Source organism: Garra rufa, chromosome 9, assembly GCF_049309525.1.
Source record: "Garra rufa chromosome 9, GarRuf1.0, whole genome shotgun sequence".
Classification (NCBI taxonomy): Eukaryota; Metazoa; Chordata; class Actinopteri; order Cypriniformes; family Cyprinidae; genus Garra; species Garra rufa.
The window spans coordinates 18,222,827-18,237,822 of record NC_133369.1 but is presented as its reverse complement, the minus strand read 5'-3'; the positions used below and the strand labels follow the sequence as shown (position 1 = coordinate 18,237,822).

At 35.2% G+C, this 14,996-nt stretch overlaps 1 protein-coding gene across 1 annotated transcript; it reads left to right on the top strand.

The window, feature by feature from the left end:
• Positions 1-1,729: 1,729 nt before the first annotated feature.
• LOC141342163 (uncharacterized) lies at positions 1,730-3,742 on the top strand. Its single transcript, XM_073846558.1, has 6 exons — positions 1,730-2,095; positions 2,186-2,227; positions 2,796-2,834; positions 2,923-3,045; positions 3,370-3,400; positions 3,486-3,742. The coding sequence occupies exons 1-6, from the start codon at positions 1,747-1,749 to the stop codon at positions 3,517-3,519; spliced, it is 618 nt and encodes a 205-aa protein (XP_073702659.1). The 5' UTR covers positions 1,730-1,746; the 3' UTR covers positions 3,520-3,742.
• The last annotated feature ends 11,254 nt before the right edge of the window (positions 3,743-14,996 follow it).

The following is a 14,996-nucleotide window of genomic DNA, read 5'->3' as shown; positions in this document are numbered from 1 at the left end:
TGGCAAAGATATAGAGCTAGTGAGTTATATTTGTGTAGATATTGGGACGTATTTTTCCGTTGGCTAGGTGGTAAATAAAACAGTCATACCCCATTGGTCTGGACATTGGGGAGGTGTGTTTTTATGTAAATATTGTCACATTCTTGGTTGTTTGACGCACCCCCAACCTACATTCAGAGTTTAGAGACACTCAGTTTGACGCGGTTTCTGCATTGGTACAAAGGCCTCCAAACACCCCTGAAACAAGATTAATTTCAGTCACATCGGCAAGAAATTTTGTTGAAATGGAAATGCACCAGGAAAGTCACGGTCTGATAAAGATTCTCGATGAAGATGAAGATTTTGCGAAACAAGAATTCACAGTGTCTGAGGATCGTACGGGGAGATTTGTGTTTGACAAGACATTGCAGACTGTGAAACTCTACGTTTTGGATTATGAAGATATATGTATTCCTGAATGTAGCTATCTGCTTTTAACGGCCGTAGACTGGACGTACTTCTACAATCAAATTTGGACAAAAATTAAATTTGGTGGTAAAATCAGGTACGTTTATCAGTGGGATTCTGTCACGGCGGGTATGAGATACCTTGCCTCAACGAGACCAGAATACGTCCGCCTATCTGCCTGTTGGAACAAAACGCATCATGATCAAAATCATCTCATAAGGGTAAACAAACAGCGGGAGGAATCTGAAAGAAAATTGCATCACGATCAAAATCATCTCATAAGGGTAAAGAAACATCTGGAGGAATATAAAAGAAAAGTTTTGTCTCAAAGAGGCGAGTCTGACTCCGTGGAGGACTCCGAGGATGAGTCTGATGATGACTCTGAGGAGGACTTTGATGATGACTCTGAGTATGAGCATGATGACGCCTGGCCTATTCCTGAGGACAACCCTTTCGGATGCTGCACAACAAATCTATATTTAGACGCGAGCGACGAACCTGTGTTAAAAACTGTTTTCTCAACCATTGACAAGCTGTTTCAGTCAAGTTAGACCAATTTCACAGTCAGTGTTTTATTGTGGGCATCAATATGTTTTGGATGTATAGCAGCACAACAAAATTGTAAAGCGTTGAGTCTTTTCCTCTGTTTCTTGCTATATGTTTAATTGTTTTAATAAACATTTATTGGATTCAGTTTCCCCTTTGCCTCTTTTTATTCAAATTTTATCATATGTTTAAAAGGTTTAAACATATTTTAAGACACAATATTGTTGATGTCTAGTGTTGCATGTATTATTTATAACGATTGTAAATTTATTTGAAACATTTTATTATGGAATTGGCTCTAAAATCTTTAACAACCTATCATTATCTGTGGTATAATAGTTACCACTTGGTTCGTGGATCTTATTTTTTTGAGTCTATAATCTTTAATCAAAATATTATAACTAGCTTGAGCGAAACTTATCTTGGGTGCCTGACTGATTTTCAAGCCTTCCGGCCACAACCCTCTTAGACCTTACAACAAGCTTGAGGGGTGGACCCTATTAGTAAAACCAACAACTGAGGTCGTCATCAACTCTGCAGTAACTGAGTTCACCCGACACTGTGAACATAACCAGGTTTGGACGACGGAGCTACTGCAACGTCTTGTTGATTAAAAACAACAACAACAAACCTGTTTTACTGAACCACGGCTCTGCTGCAATTTTACTGCTAATAACACTTTTGGGAGTAAACGGTCAAATCCTAAATTCTAGGAAACGGCTACGTCTTGGAGAAAACTGAATTCTGAAAAGAATGTCTGAAACTACGTCGAATCTGATGGAGAACAACTGTAGGTCTGGCGCTGCTGCGGATGATCAATCGGAGTGCAGCTGTGCCGCAGAAAAAATGTGCGGTGTAAAAGTCATCATAGACTCTATGTTTAAACCATATTACAAAGGACAAATGATCAAACCGATGAACACGGTCATCGTCGATGAGCGCTATCCGAATCATGATTGTACGGGGGATACTAAGCGTAAAACAAACCTTAAGAACGAAATGAAGATTGTAAGAAGCCTGAAAAAGGAAACACGGCCTGATGTGACAGACGTCTGTGTTAACAGCAAAGAGACAATCAGCGTGACCACTAGGGAGATTCTGGGTATGATGATGACTGCATGTAGAGATGAGATTGTTGTAGTGCATGTATTGAGTGTCCTTAGTAATAATCTTTGTTTCCCTAATGTTTCAGATCAGAAGCCTGATAGAGACTCTAAACCGATGCCGATACAAGGTTATAGCACTTCTTTTTCTTTTTTTCTTTTTTATTCTATGTGTCGAAAATTTCTAGATTTGCTGAAAGAAGATGATGTAAATGAATTTTCTCCCGACCAAAAATGGATCACCACATACTACAGTCAAGTTGGTTTGCAAAAGTGCGTTTTTGGACCGTAATGGGTGCATAATGCCTACTGCATACCTTCATAAAAATTAAAGTCCGTTTATAAAGTGAACCTAGGGGTATATATATGAAACATTTCATTTAGGCTAAAACATACAAACGTCATACAGCCTAGTGTGAAATCTGTGTACATTAACAGTGATTTGTTACAGATATAATATGATCTAAAGAAGAAGTATGGATTTTTAGTCCTGAGTTTTAGCTGGATGCCCACAAGTGTCTTTAGATAGGCCCTAGTTCAACTTTAGTGACAGGTAACCGAACTGCCTTGCATAGTAAAGACCTGTGCTATGAATAGGACTACTTTTAAAATACAAATCTCAGTAAGGCGGATTGCAATACAGTCCATAGCCTGATTTTTGCCATTCAAAATAACACTTTTTTTTTTTTAATTCAACAGAGACTTCAAGACAAGGACCATCATGCATCCGTGTAAAACGTTAGTGTGATTTAAATATTAATAACGAATAATCATTATCAGATGTACAATTAACTAGTATATTAATTGACCTGTTTTCTGTAAAAAGGCAAGAGCTCCACGTCTAATGGCGGTATGATATATGCCCCTGTCATAACTGGATCAAGTCTAGGCTCCGTTACAATGACTATGACTTCTGCAACCTCTGGCAAATCAAATGTGATGGTATATTGTAAGTGTAATACATGTACATCTTCTACACCAAACAAACAAACAAGCGAATAAATGTTGGTATATGAAACAATTAAAAATGGTAATTAGATGGAGTTGCTTAACCATTAGATAATGTTGATCGTGTACATCTGGAGTCTAAAGTAAAGCCCCAAAGTAAATTTTATATAAGTTGTTTTATTTATTTATAGGATGGATTTTTATGATGGCCTCATATTTTGGACACATCCGCATAACCGCTGAAGGCATACTGTACACTGAATAAGATAGCATGTTGTAGCGCATGGATTGTCCTTAACAGTCTTTGTTTCCCCTGATGTTTCAGATCAGAAACCTGATAAAGACTGTGAACAGAGGTCAGTACAAGGTTGAAGTAATTTTTTTCTTTCTATTCTATATTTTATTTTTTTTCCAATATCCTTTTTCTTTTCGTATTCTCAGGTTATCAGATCTTCCTAAAAGGAAAAAACAGTAAGCTAGATCAAAAGTGAAGAACATTATTGATGATCTTGACCTACCCACTGAATCAGTTGCAAATGTAAGAGCGATGACACCAAATCAAGAGAAGTTGCGGATACTGCTTGACTGTATGCGTTATGAGGCCTTTCTTACATGATGTGTAACTGGTTTTATTGAATTTAGGTTGTTGCTTATGGTTTGTATGTGGGGAATAGCAAGGACGATAAGGTTGACTCTATTACTCTACTCTAAATTGACTATAAACAGTTGAAACAAGCTCAGCTGATACAATTAGAAAAAGCTATATATATATATATATATATATATATATATATATATAAAAAAAATATGTTGAAGGATTAACATATCTCACCCGGTTCCCCTGCGTTGGAACATCAGAGTAAAATTTTAAATGTTAAGAAGTAGGAATACTCTGACTTTGATGAAAACATCACTTTCCTAAACAACATTGTGTCTAACTTACACGGTAGCATGATTGCCATTTTATCATGTACAGTATTGTCCACAAATTTATCAGACTGATAAAGTACCAGGTGTAAAAATTTGAATGTAAGTATATGTGTTAAATAATTGAATAAACAAATTAAAACAGTGTATAATGGTGTTGTGTTTCGCGATTACAGTCAAGCGTTCATGAGACGGTCTGTGGAGATTTCTCCTTACAATGGGAGTCTGGTATGTGTCAGAATGACTTTTTCAGAGCAACTGTATATTCTCAGGAGACCCCCAGAAAACACTCCTCACATGTGATGTGTCATTCACGCAAAAAGTCAGTGGGTATTCGAAGAGTGCATGTCTACGTAACATGAGATGTCTTTGGTGGTGTCTTTTCTCATATGTAGTAACATCCTTATGGCCCACAAGTTGTTGTTGACACACGCAATTTGAAACAAACCTGTGATCATTATGGGTAAAGCTCTCAATTCGAAGACGTGACCATCAACATATGCTGACTGTCTACATATATTTTAGAGTAGATGAAGAATACTGTATTTTCAGTGAAGGCTAATTATCCCCGATATTTATTATGCTGTTAAAGATCATTCAGAAAAGTATGAGTACAGCAATAATGATATTCAGATATTGGGCTCAAGATTTATATTTCTATACTTTTTATTTATATAGCCTTTAAAACAGCAACATATTTTTGTAATAAAATAACCATCACATTTTCTAAAAGATACAACTCAAAAAGGAGTGTGTGTGAGGGGGATATACATTGATGATTATGATTAAAATAAGAAACTTTAGCAATCTAAAGCGAATGGTGTGAAATAAATCTAATACAAATTATTCTTTAGTTGAAATTTAAGTTTGTCTGTAGGGAAACTCCTTTTCAAGGAGAACATCTGGTTTACTCATCACCATCACGAATCAGTCTGTTTGAAGGGTCTGGAGCATCAGTTTCACATTGGAGTTTATCCCTGGGAGGACCATAGAGTTTTATTTATATTCCAACTGAAACATTTTTGAAAATATTTCATTCACAGAATGGATTTCAATGTTCGAAGAACATAATGTAAGCCATTTTTATGATTTTTATAAATTTTATAAAAGACTTGGAGATGTTTTTTGTTATCTTTAAAAGAAGTGCATGATGTGTTTTATAAGTTCAAAAACCTAAATGTTGAATTCTTGTTTAAGATGTTTAAGATGTACGGTGAATGATTTCTTTAGCTGTAGTAACATGTTTGTTTTATATTTATGATCACCTGAAAGTATTGTAAATGTTAATTTTAATAAACATGGAGATCGTCTTTAAAAAGTGCAAGATGTGTTTTATAAGTTCAATAAACTTAAATGTTGAATACTTGTTTGAGATGTACAATGGTTTATTTGTTTAGCTTTAGTAACATGTTTGTTACTTTGATGTTTTATAACTTCAATAAACTTAAAAAATATAAAATGAACGTTGTATAATGATTTGTTTTGCTGAAGTGACATGTTTGTTACTATGTTTTATATACATGACCGTCTAAAAGTATTGTAAATGTTTATTTTTATAAACATGGAAATGTTTAATATCATCTTTAAAATAAGTGGGTTATGTGTTCAATAAACTTAAATGTTGAATACATGTTTAAGATGTACGATGAATGATTTGTTTCGATGTAGTGACATGTTTGTTACTTTGATGCCTTAATAATAATATATATATATATTACCATCTTTTTTAACCCTCATGGTGTCTGAGGGGGTTTGCAGCCGCTGCTGATGTTTTGTCCTGCCCTGACATTTGTGTGTTTCCAGTACCTTAAAACGTATTTATGGTTATGATTATAATGTATTCCGCACAAATTGCGCTACAATAATACGCACGCAAGCGTGATCGTACATGTTTGCGTATTGAGAAAACAAAATACTTGTTTAAAATTTTAGTGACAATATTGTTTTACATGTTTTTAATTTGTCTTTTGCTTGTGTTTTGTGTTTGAGTTTGTGTCGTGTTTGCTTTTTAGTTTTTAGTTTGCATGTTTGTTTGTGTTTTGTGTTTGCTTTTTGTGTTTTATTTTTCATGTTTGTTTGTGTGAGTGTTTGTGCTTAAGTCACTTTTTAGGTTGAAATGTTTATAGGACTTATCAGATCACAAATTTGTATAAACATTTGAATATTACATTGATACAACAACGTAAATGTGATTTATGATGAAATGTCTTGAGTCCTACTATAATAATTTAAATGACTTAAAATATTTTATTACAAATGGAAGTGTGTTGAACTTTTTGTGTGACGGGTAGGTGTTCACTTTGTAGAGTACAAAAGCTTTATAAAAATATAGTAAATAATGTTTATAAAAAAAATATAGAAATAGAGAAAGTTTACTGTGATTGGGTAGGTTAAGGGTTGATACGGTTTCAAATTGACATGTCCATGCATGTCCAGGTCCTCTGACATGCCCAGGCATGTCCAGGCATAATCCATATGTTTTGGTCTGTTAAAATACATTTTTCCCTTTACTTATTTTGACGTTGTTGGCTCCCCATTACAATATTTACTACTACCTAAAAACTAGTGTAAATGTTATTCTTTGATTTAATATCATGTGTGATCACATCGTTTATATTCATTTCTTATTTATAGAAGAGAATACGACTTGGAGGACTGAATGTGTGTTTGTGTACATGATTGTGTTACACTGTTGAGCCCGAGTGTTATCATTTATGTTTTTAAAACATTAAAGACTTTGTTAATATATTTCATCGTACGGTTATGGACTCGTAACTGTTGTGATAATAGAGACTTTTCAATAATAAATATTTTTTATAGCAACTAATATATATTGTTGAACAAGTATTTTATATACACCCATCACATGTATGGTCACTTTTTCATACAGTGTGATAGGGACTGAAACATTATTAAACGTTTTTATAGTTTTATTTATTTTTATTTTTCAATCCTCGCAACAACAACAACTAACATTCATGGAAAAGATAAACATCTGAATAAAGAATGTGTTTTTCCGGCTTCTGAACATGTGTACTCGCATATGTTTAAAGAGATCCTGAGAACGGTTGCCATAGGGTTGACAGGGGATTAGTGACTGAGTCATATTCTTGATGAATCACCGATCAATTCACTGGGAAAACGCCAAATGCTCACGTAGTATGCCAATCTAGATTTTTTAAAAACAGATGTAGCTACTGTGAGAAATAATTTGGATCCTCTGCAAAAATGGTATCAGGTCCTCTCAAACTAAGACGTACTCATAACTGCTGTGTCTATTTGTCTCCTATTATTTTTTTATAGCAACTAATATATTGTTGAAAAGGTAATTTATATACAACCATTACATGTATGGTCACTTTTACATGAGATGTTCATATAACACTGTGTAACGTTAGCTCATGAAGCACTCACGGGCAGACCTGCAAGGAGTGAATGAGAGCAAAGAGGGCAAACAGACACACGCACGCTGACTTTTATTTTTCACCCTAGACTGTAAAAACGTAAGGGATTTAATGATTCAAATGTTAGAAAATGCATTATTATTAGTATTATCATTTTATTATTTAAAAGTGTATATATTTATCCTTTTATAAATTCTCTCATTTTAAAACTGTTGCTGTACGGTTTTCTCGGTGCCCTAATCAGATCTTCCATAGAATCTTTGTCCCATTCCCTCTCAGGAGTTTTGTGTATCGCATCCATGTCTATGTATTTCACAGCTCTGATGCTCCGCAGATATGATGGGGAAGCCCTATTTATCTATGCTGAACGCAATCTGATACCCATGCCCTACAACACGGACGTGGGGGCTAGACCGTAAAATCGCCGAAACATTCTACAAACCTTCATTCCTCAACAAACACCGGACGGTCACGCACAGCTGCTGTATTTCTCTACCGGGATGACAACCAAACACCGGATGGTCCCGCAAAAACCCATAAACCCGTCAGGAGTTAATCCCGCACCTGGGTATGAATCTCGTAAATTTGATGCAACAACCATAAACCTGTCAGAAGTTCATCCCGCACCTGTTAAACCCTGTCGTTAATCCTCTCAACAACCCATAAACCTGTCAGCCGTTGACATCGCACCTGCTCAATCCATCAAAACAAGGTCAGTAGAGTTCACTAGGTCAACGAGGGGTCAAACACGTGGGTGGGCACCGTGGGAAAGGGAGGGGGAGGGGCGTGGGGGAGGGGGAAGGTCAAAAGGTCAAAGCCATCAATCAAATTATGACAGGTGGTGTCCCCTATTGCTACTATTGTAGTTCTTGAAAAGGGATATTTTAAAAACTAAATATCTCCCTTTGGAGTGGACTTTGAGATTTGTAACTTTGTAGATGTTTTTCATGCCCAAAAATACACACCACATACTAAAATTCGAAAAGTGAAAAGCATAATAGGACCCCTTTAAACCTAGTCCCAGACTAAAATGTAAGTATGAGCTGTTTCAACTGAAAGAAACTTATATCAATGCCTTTGTTTTGTCTCAGTATGGACACAGGTAATGTTTTTTCTGAGACACATTTATAAAAATTACTTAAATGTCCTAATTGAACTAATCCTGGCTTAATTTAAACCATGTCTGTGAAACCAGACCACAGAGTTGCAACTGTAAAAAAATAAATTGAAAGTGGCATTGTGAGATATAAAATTGCAACTGTAAAATAGTAATAAAGTTGTAATTGTGGAAAAGTCACATTTGAGAGGTATAAAATCACAATTATGATAAAGTCTCATTGTTGAGATATGAAATCCTATTTGTGAGGTTGCAATTGTGAGAAAGTCACATTTTCAGGTCACAAGGTCACAATTATGACAAAGTTAAAATAACATATAAAGTGGCATTATGAAATACATATATAGCCCCAGTTGTGAGATATAAAGACAAAATTATGTGAAATAGTTCAAATACAATATATGATAAATGCACAAGCAATTATGAGATATAAACTCACAATTATGAGATATAAAATAGCAACTGTAAAAAATTTAAGTGGTAATCGTTGAAAAGTCACAGTTGTGAGATAAAAAAATCATAATTATGATAAAGTCGCATTGTTGAGATATGAAGTCCAATTTGTGAAGTCAAAACTAAAGAAAAAAACTTATGTTATGAGAAATAAATTGTGATTGTAAAATATAAAGTTGCATAGTCAGTTAAGATTACAATGTAAGATATAGTCACATTTTAAGACTTATGACAGTCAAAAAAAAGAAAAACATAAGTTGAATTGTGAAATATCCACAACTGTGACGTGTAAAGATAAAAAAAATTACAAGGTATAGTTCCAAATGCATTATTTGATATATAAAAAAGCAATTAAGAGATATAAACTTGCACATGTAAGATTCTGAAGCTGCAAATCTGAGATAAAAAGTTACAATACAGTTCAAGAGAATAAAAAGTCCTTTTATTTCTTTCTCTGAGAAAAACAAGCTTTCATTCTAAAGATGGTTTTTCCAAAGTAGTTTAGCTTACCAGTTTTTCATTGAGGTTATCTTAGTCCTTATGTAATCCACTGACTATGACTGATGAAGCCATCCTACAGACATTAAGATGTATGTGACATTTGTTTAGGCTCATCTTCTATTGCCGCTCCCTGCTTTTGGCTGTACAAATTGCTGGTGTGTCAGCGGACGATGCTATTAAATGTTGACAAATGCTTTCGTCGACAAGCAGCATAGGTTAAGCTGTCCCTTAACATCCAGCAGGAATAATGAGGCAGGTGCCTCGGACAGAGACAAATCACTAGCGTACAACTTATCTTAAGCAGGAGAGGGAAGAGATTGGCCTGAGTCTGGACAGAGAATGAGAAGGAGTGAGAGAAGGAGAGCTGGAGAGATTACCATCTGTCTTTTAAACACTTAAATCAGTCCTTGTGCTGCAGCAGTTTAAAAAAAATTTAACAGCCCTCCTTACAGGTCTCTGAGGCACTGCAGGAATCGATCACAGGTGAAGAGGAAGAACCAAATTGCATCCTAGAAGACAAACTCAAAACCACAAGAAGCCAGAGAAACCTACAATGCCTGTGACACACAACTTGTTCAGGTTTGTTTTAGAGGTAAACGGCACAGAAAAGCTGGAAACTTAATGTACTGCTGGTCATCACTGTCTGCAGGATAGAGTTAAAGGTTTATATGATGAAAATAAAAAACATAGCAATGACAGAAAATACTTTCTGTCTTGCTATAAAATATAATCGAGAGATGAAATCACATGGTGTGAATGTTTTTCCATAGTTGAAATCCCAAATCACCACATGATCCACCTCTGCTTTAAGCTATTGCTCAAAGCTGATGGTTTCATAATTCATTTTTATATTTTTCACTTCATATGAGTTGTAGGCTATACTGTGGGCGTTAAATCGATCGAAACACATGGGAAATATGAATCGTGAAATATGACATTTTGGGTGGAGTACAATGGTATTGCAGAGGATGCCACCCCGTAGTGTGATGCTGTATTCGATGTGGAATTGCAAAACAGCATGCAAAAGAGCTTTCCAGATGTCATCGGCATATCCCACAAGTCACTTCAATATCATGACAATAGTGAAGAGTTCTAGCCCAGCTGTTGCTACGTAAAAAGAAAATATATTTTTTTTCTAGTCTTTACTGTCACTTTTTGTTTTATCAGTTTAATACATCCTTGCTGAATAAAAGTATTCATTTCTTTTAAACAAAGAAAGAAAGAAATATTTTACTAACAGCAAATTTTGAAAGGTAGTGTATATTGTTAAAAAGGTTTCTATTTAAAAGAAATGCTGTTCTTTTTTAACATTTTATTCATTAAAGAATCCTGAAAAGTATCACAGGTTCCAAAAAAAAAAAAAAAAAAAAAAAATCAGGCAGCACAACTGCTTCCAACATTGATAATAAATCAGCATATATAATGATTTTTTAAGGATCATGTGACATTGAAGACTGGAGAAATTATGCTGAAAATTCAGCTTTGCATCACAGGAATAAATTGTATTTTAAAGTATATTAAAATAGAAAACCAGTATTTTAAAGTGCAATAATATTTCACAATTTTACTGTTTTTTTTTAATCAAACAAATGCAGCCTTAATATGCAGAAAATTTTTGAACGGCAGTGTAAAAATATTCAAAGAAAAAACAAAAACTGAAATTAAAATGAACACTGCAAATCTATATTTAAAAACACTAATTTAAAATATAAATAAATACTATAATACATAATAACAATACTCAAGGCATGTCCCTCTGACCATGAAGTAAATCAGCTGCAATTGATGATTTAAACTCTAATATTTTTCATAATTACAATAACATCTCATTTACAACTTTAATATCTTCAGAAAAGCCTTAGGTTATTATTTAATCTCACTGCTACTTGTAATGTCACATTACTGTATATATGTTGATACATGCAAATTTGTCAGTCTATACTGTAACCTTACAAAGGGCAGCTTTGACTCTAAAGGTTACTTTGTAGACAGCTTCTGCTGACAGTATATATTTTATTATTTTTTTGGTTGTATGGATTTATCTCTCAACGCTTCTAAAAATAGCAAAGTCAAATGACTCAAAGGGCACCTCTCTTTTGCTTGACATATTGGGTACTAACGTCCCATCCTCAGCGTTCACCAGATCAAACAATTTTCAGATTGTTTTGATGAGCAACACAAAGCTTTGTTCCAAGCTTTGTTTTGATATATCATCCTGATCATCTCTAAAATACACATTCAACCCATATTTGTTTTTTTATTTATTTATTTATTTTTTGTATGATGGTGTTTTGAGCATTGATTGAAAAAATTAAACTCAAACATTAATTTTGGAGAACGCAAAATGACTACATGACTATGGCACATGATTGGCTCGTTTGATGTCAACCAAACTGAACAGCAGAATATATTCCATCCAGTCAAGCTCTGTTAGGCATTAAAGCCTTATTTCTTTTCATAAACTCGATTTGGAAGCTTTCATTATGAAAAAGCGATCAGGGTGTGAAGTAACACTGTGCTTTCCCTTTAATTTACAACTTTAATCAAGAGGAACTGTAAACAATGAGCCATTAGCATATTCATACTACATCGGTCCCCCGTATCACGAGTCTCACACAGACATTAGTCCTTGTAATGACTGGGTAAAAAGAGCAATATGTCATGGTTTTTGGCATTTTATTCCTGCGTAAATGTATCTGTACTTGTCTCTACTATTGTGGCATACATAATCACGTTTATTTAATCATTGTCTGGCATAAAATATACTCAAGAAAAAAAAGACAAGAGAGTACAGAATGTATAGCCTATAATATTTCTTACATTACAAAAAAACTCTTACATGACACATTAATAAAACATTGACACAAAATATGGTTCACAAACAGTCATCAATGAAAATGCTATACATGCTATACTTACCATTCAGTAAGTGTATAGATGTTGATTCAGTTCAGTAAAGGATTCATACAACTCAAAGAAATATTCAAGAGATTTGAGATTTGAGATCTTGTTGCACCAAAGGTCATGGTTTTATGATCATAACACTATCTTTTTGCATTTTAGCACTGGTGTCTGTGATTATAGTTGTAACAATTGCAGCTTTTTTATGGATGTTGGCTTTGTGAAGTTTCTGTAGTCAGTTTTTGTTGAAACAGTGTCTTCAAACGCACGACGAATGGAGTTCCAGGCAGCACTTGACCGCATTACATCACTTCTCCACATGATTTCATTTATTTTAAAGGTCCTTACAGCCTAAAACAGCAAAATAACCCACAACGACACTGGCTAAACAAATAAATAGAGTAAACAACAGGATAAAAACAACAGATTATTTCCTTGTTTTTTGCCACAAAATTACATTTTATTATGTACGAAAGCAGATACTCTTTTTCTCCCACTCTCTCCCCCTTTCAGACATACACACATACAGTTTGCATACAGGTTGGCAGGGCCTAAAACTAATTTAATAGGCTCTGAAATCCCTGCTGAAAACCCCCCCAGCTAAAACCAGCTTAGGCTGGTTGGCTGGTCTTAGCTGGTTTAAGCTGGAAGTAGCTGGTTTTAGCTGGTCTCCCAGCCTGGTCAGGCTGGTCTTAGCTGGTCAGGCTGGGGGACCACCAGCTAAAACCAGCCTGACCAGCCTGGTTGACCAGCTAAAACCTATGCTGGTTTAAGCTGTTTGTTTTAACAATTTTTCATTTCAGTGATTTTAAAATAATCTTCACACAAACTATAAATTGTGTATGCATAAACTACAAAAGTTAATCAGCAAATAGAGCAGTCGAGTGATGATTTCTTTTGTTCTTTGATTCACATCAATGACAGACTTAATCTGCATCTTTAAAACCTTTAAAACCTGATGCACATGCAAGGCATCTGACACATATCTGATTTCTCCCAACTCTTTACGGTCATTTAAGACATTATAACTCATTTAAGACTACAAGGTAACTCACCAAAACTGTGCATTTTGACATAACCGTGTGTGTTTTTGTCCGTTGAAGTGCTACTGGTGCGCTGTCAGCAAAAGTGTAACGACGTGCAACCTTTCAAACCAACTTTTTACTTCACTGTTTTAGGTGCTGTAACCCCAGGTATGTTCGCCACATTATCGGGTTATAAAGAATAAAGAAGGCAAAAGGTAATCTTCCGAAATGAAGCAGTGTGTGGCCATCACACTGCTCTGACCTTATCAGCTCGTTTGTATCCTATTATTCGATTCGCTCTTGTCGCTTGTGACAGAACATCTAATCATGAAATAATATTTGATTCGCTTACGTCAGAAACAGAGAATCTCTTTAAAAACTGGCTGTTTTTCTCACTATATTTTTATTTTTCTGAAAAGTTTTACCCGCCAACTGTTGACTGACACTGTTACATGTACTTGCCAACGCAGATTTTTACTCGCATTTGACTTGGCAATTGTTAATTTTATGCCCTGCACGTTGGCTTATGCGCTAATGTTGTTAGCACAGCTCTGATGATTAACAGCTTAAAAGCTACATGGCATTAATCACAAGCGAGGTAACAACGGTGCTGTTCCAGAAGAAAATTAACTTAAAGGAACACTCCACTTTTTTTGGAAATAGGCTCATTCTCCAACTCCCCCCGAGTTAATAAGTTGATTTTTACCGTTTTGAAATCCATTCAGCCGTTCTCCTGTTCTGGCGATATCACTTTTAGCATAGCTTAGCATAGATCATTGAATCCTATTAGACCAATAGCATTGTGTTAAAAAATGACCAACGAGTTTCCATATTTGTTGTATTTAAAACTTGACTCTTCTGTAGTTATATCGTGTACTAAGACCGGTGGAAATGCAAAGCTGCGAGTTTCTAGGCTGATAAGATTAGGAACTACACTTCCATTCCGGCTTAATAGTCAAGGAAGTTTGCTGCCGTAATGTGGCCGAAGCAGGCGGAGTATTATCAGAAATTAGTTCCCAGCTAGTTTAGCATTTGCACATGTGCTGCGTGGTATTACTGCTCCTGCTTCAGCCTTATTACGGCAGCAAACTTCCTTGACTATTACGCCGGAATTGGAGTGTAGTTCCTAATCTTATCAGCCTAGAAAATTTAAGCTTTGCATTTCCACCGGTCTTACTACACGATATAACTACAGAAGAGTCAAGTTTTAAATAGGACAAATATGGAAACTCTTTGGTCATTTTTGAATGCGATGCTATTGGTCTAATAGGATTCAATGATCTATGCTAAGCTATGCTAAAAGTGATATCGCCAGAACTGGAGAACGGCTGAATGGATTTCAAAACGGTAAAAATCAACTTATTAACTCGGGGGGAGTTGGAGAATGAGCCTATTTCCAAAAAAAGTGGAGTGTTCCTTTAAGGTTTAACTATTAGTAGTAAAGCTGCTGTTGAACGCACAGACTCAAAGAGGTAATTCACGAGCTTGATCTCTCTCTCGCTCTCTCTCTTTCCGACTGTCTGCCTGTCTGTCATTCTGTCTAAACTTCTTTTGCTATCACTGGCTCACATGTCGTTACTATAGTAAAAAAAACTGTGATGATGTGAGAAATTTTGAAGGTGTC

Excerpts from the sequence above, each read along its gene's own strand:
- LOC141342163 (XM_073846558.1), top strand. The coding sequence starts at position 1,747 with ATGTCTGAAACTACGTCGAATCTGATGGAGAACAACTGTAGGTCTGGC. Across the intron at positions 2,228-2,795 it reads TAAACCGATGCCGATACAAG|AGACTTCAAGACAAGGACCA; the intron begins GTTATAGCACTT and ends TTAATTCAACAG. Across the intron at positions 3,401-3,485 it reads GATAAAGACTGTGAACAGAG|GTTATCAGATCTTCCTAAAA; the intron begins GTCAGTACAAGG and ends TCGTATTCTCAG.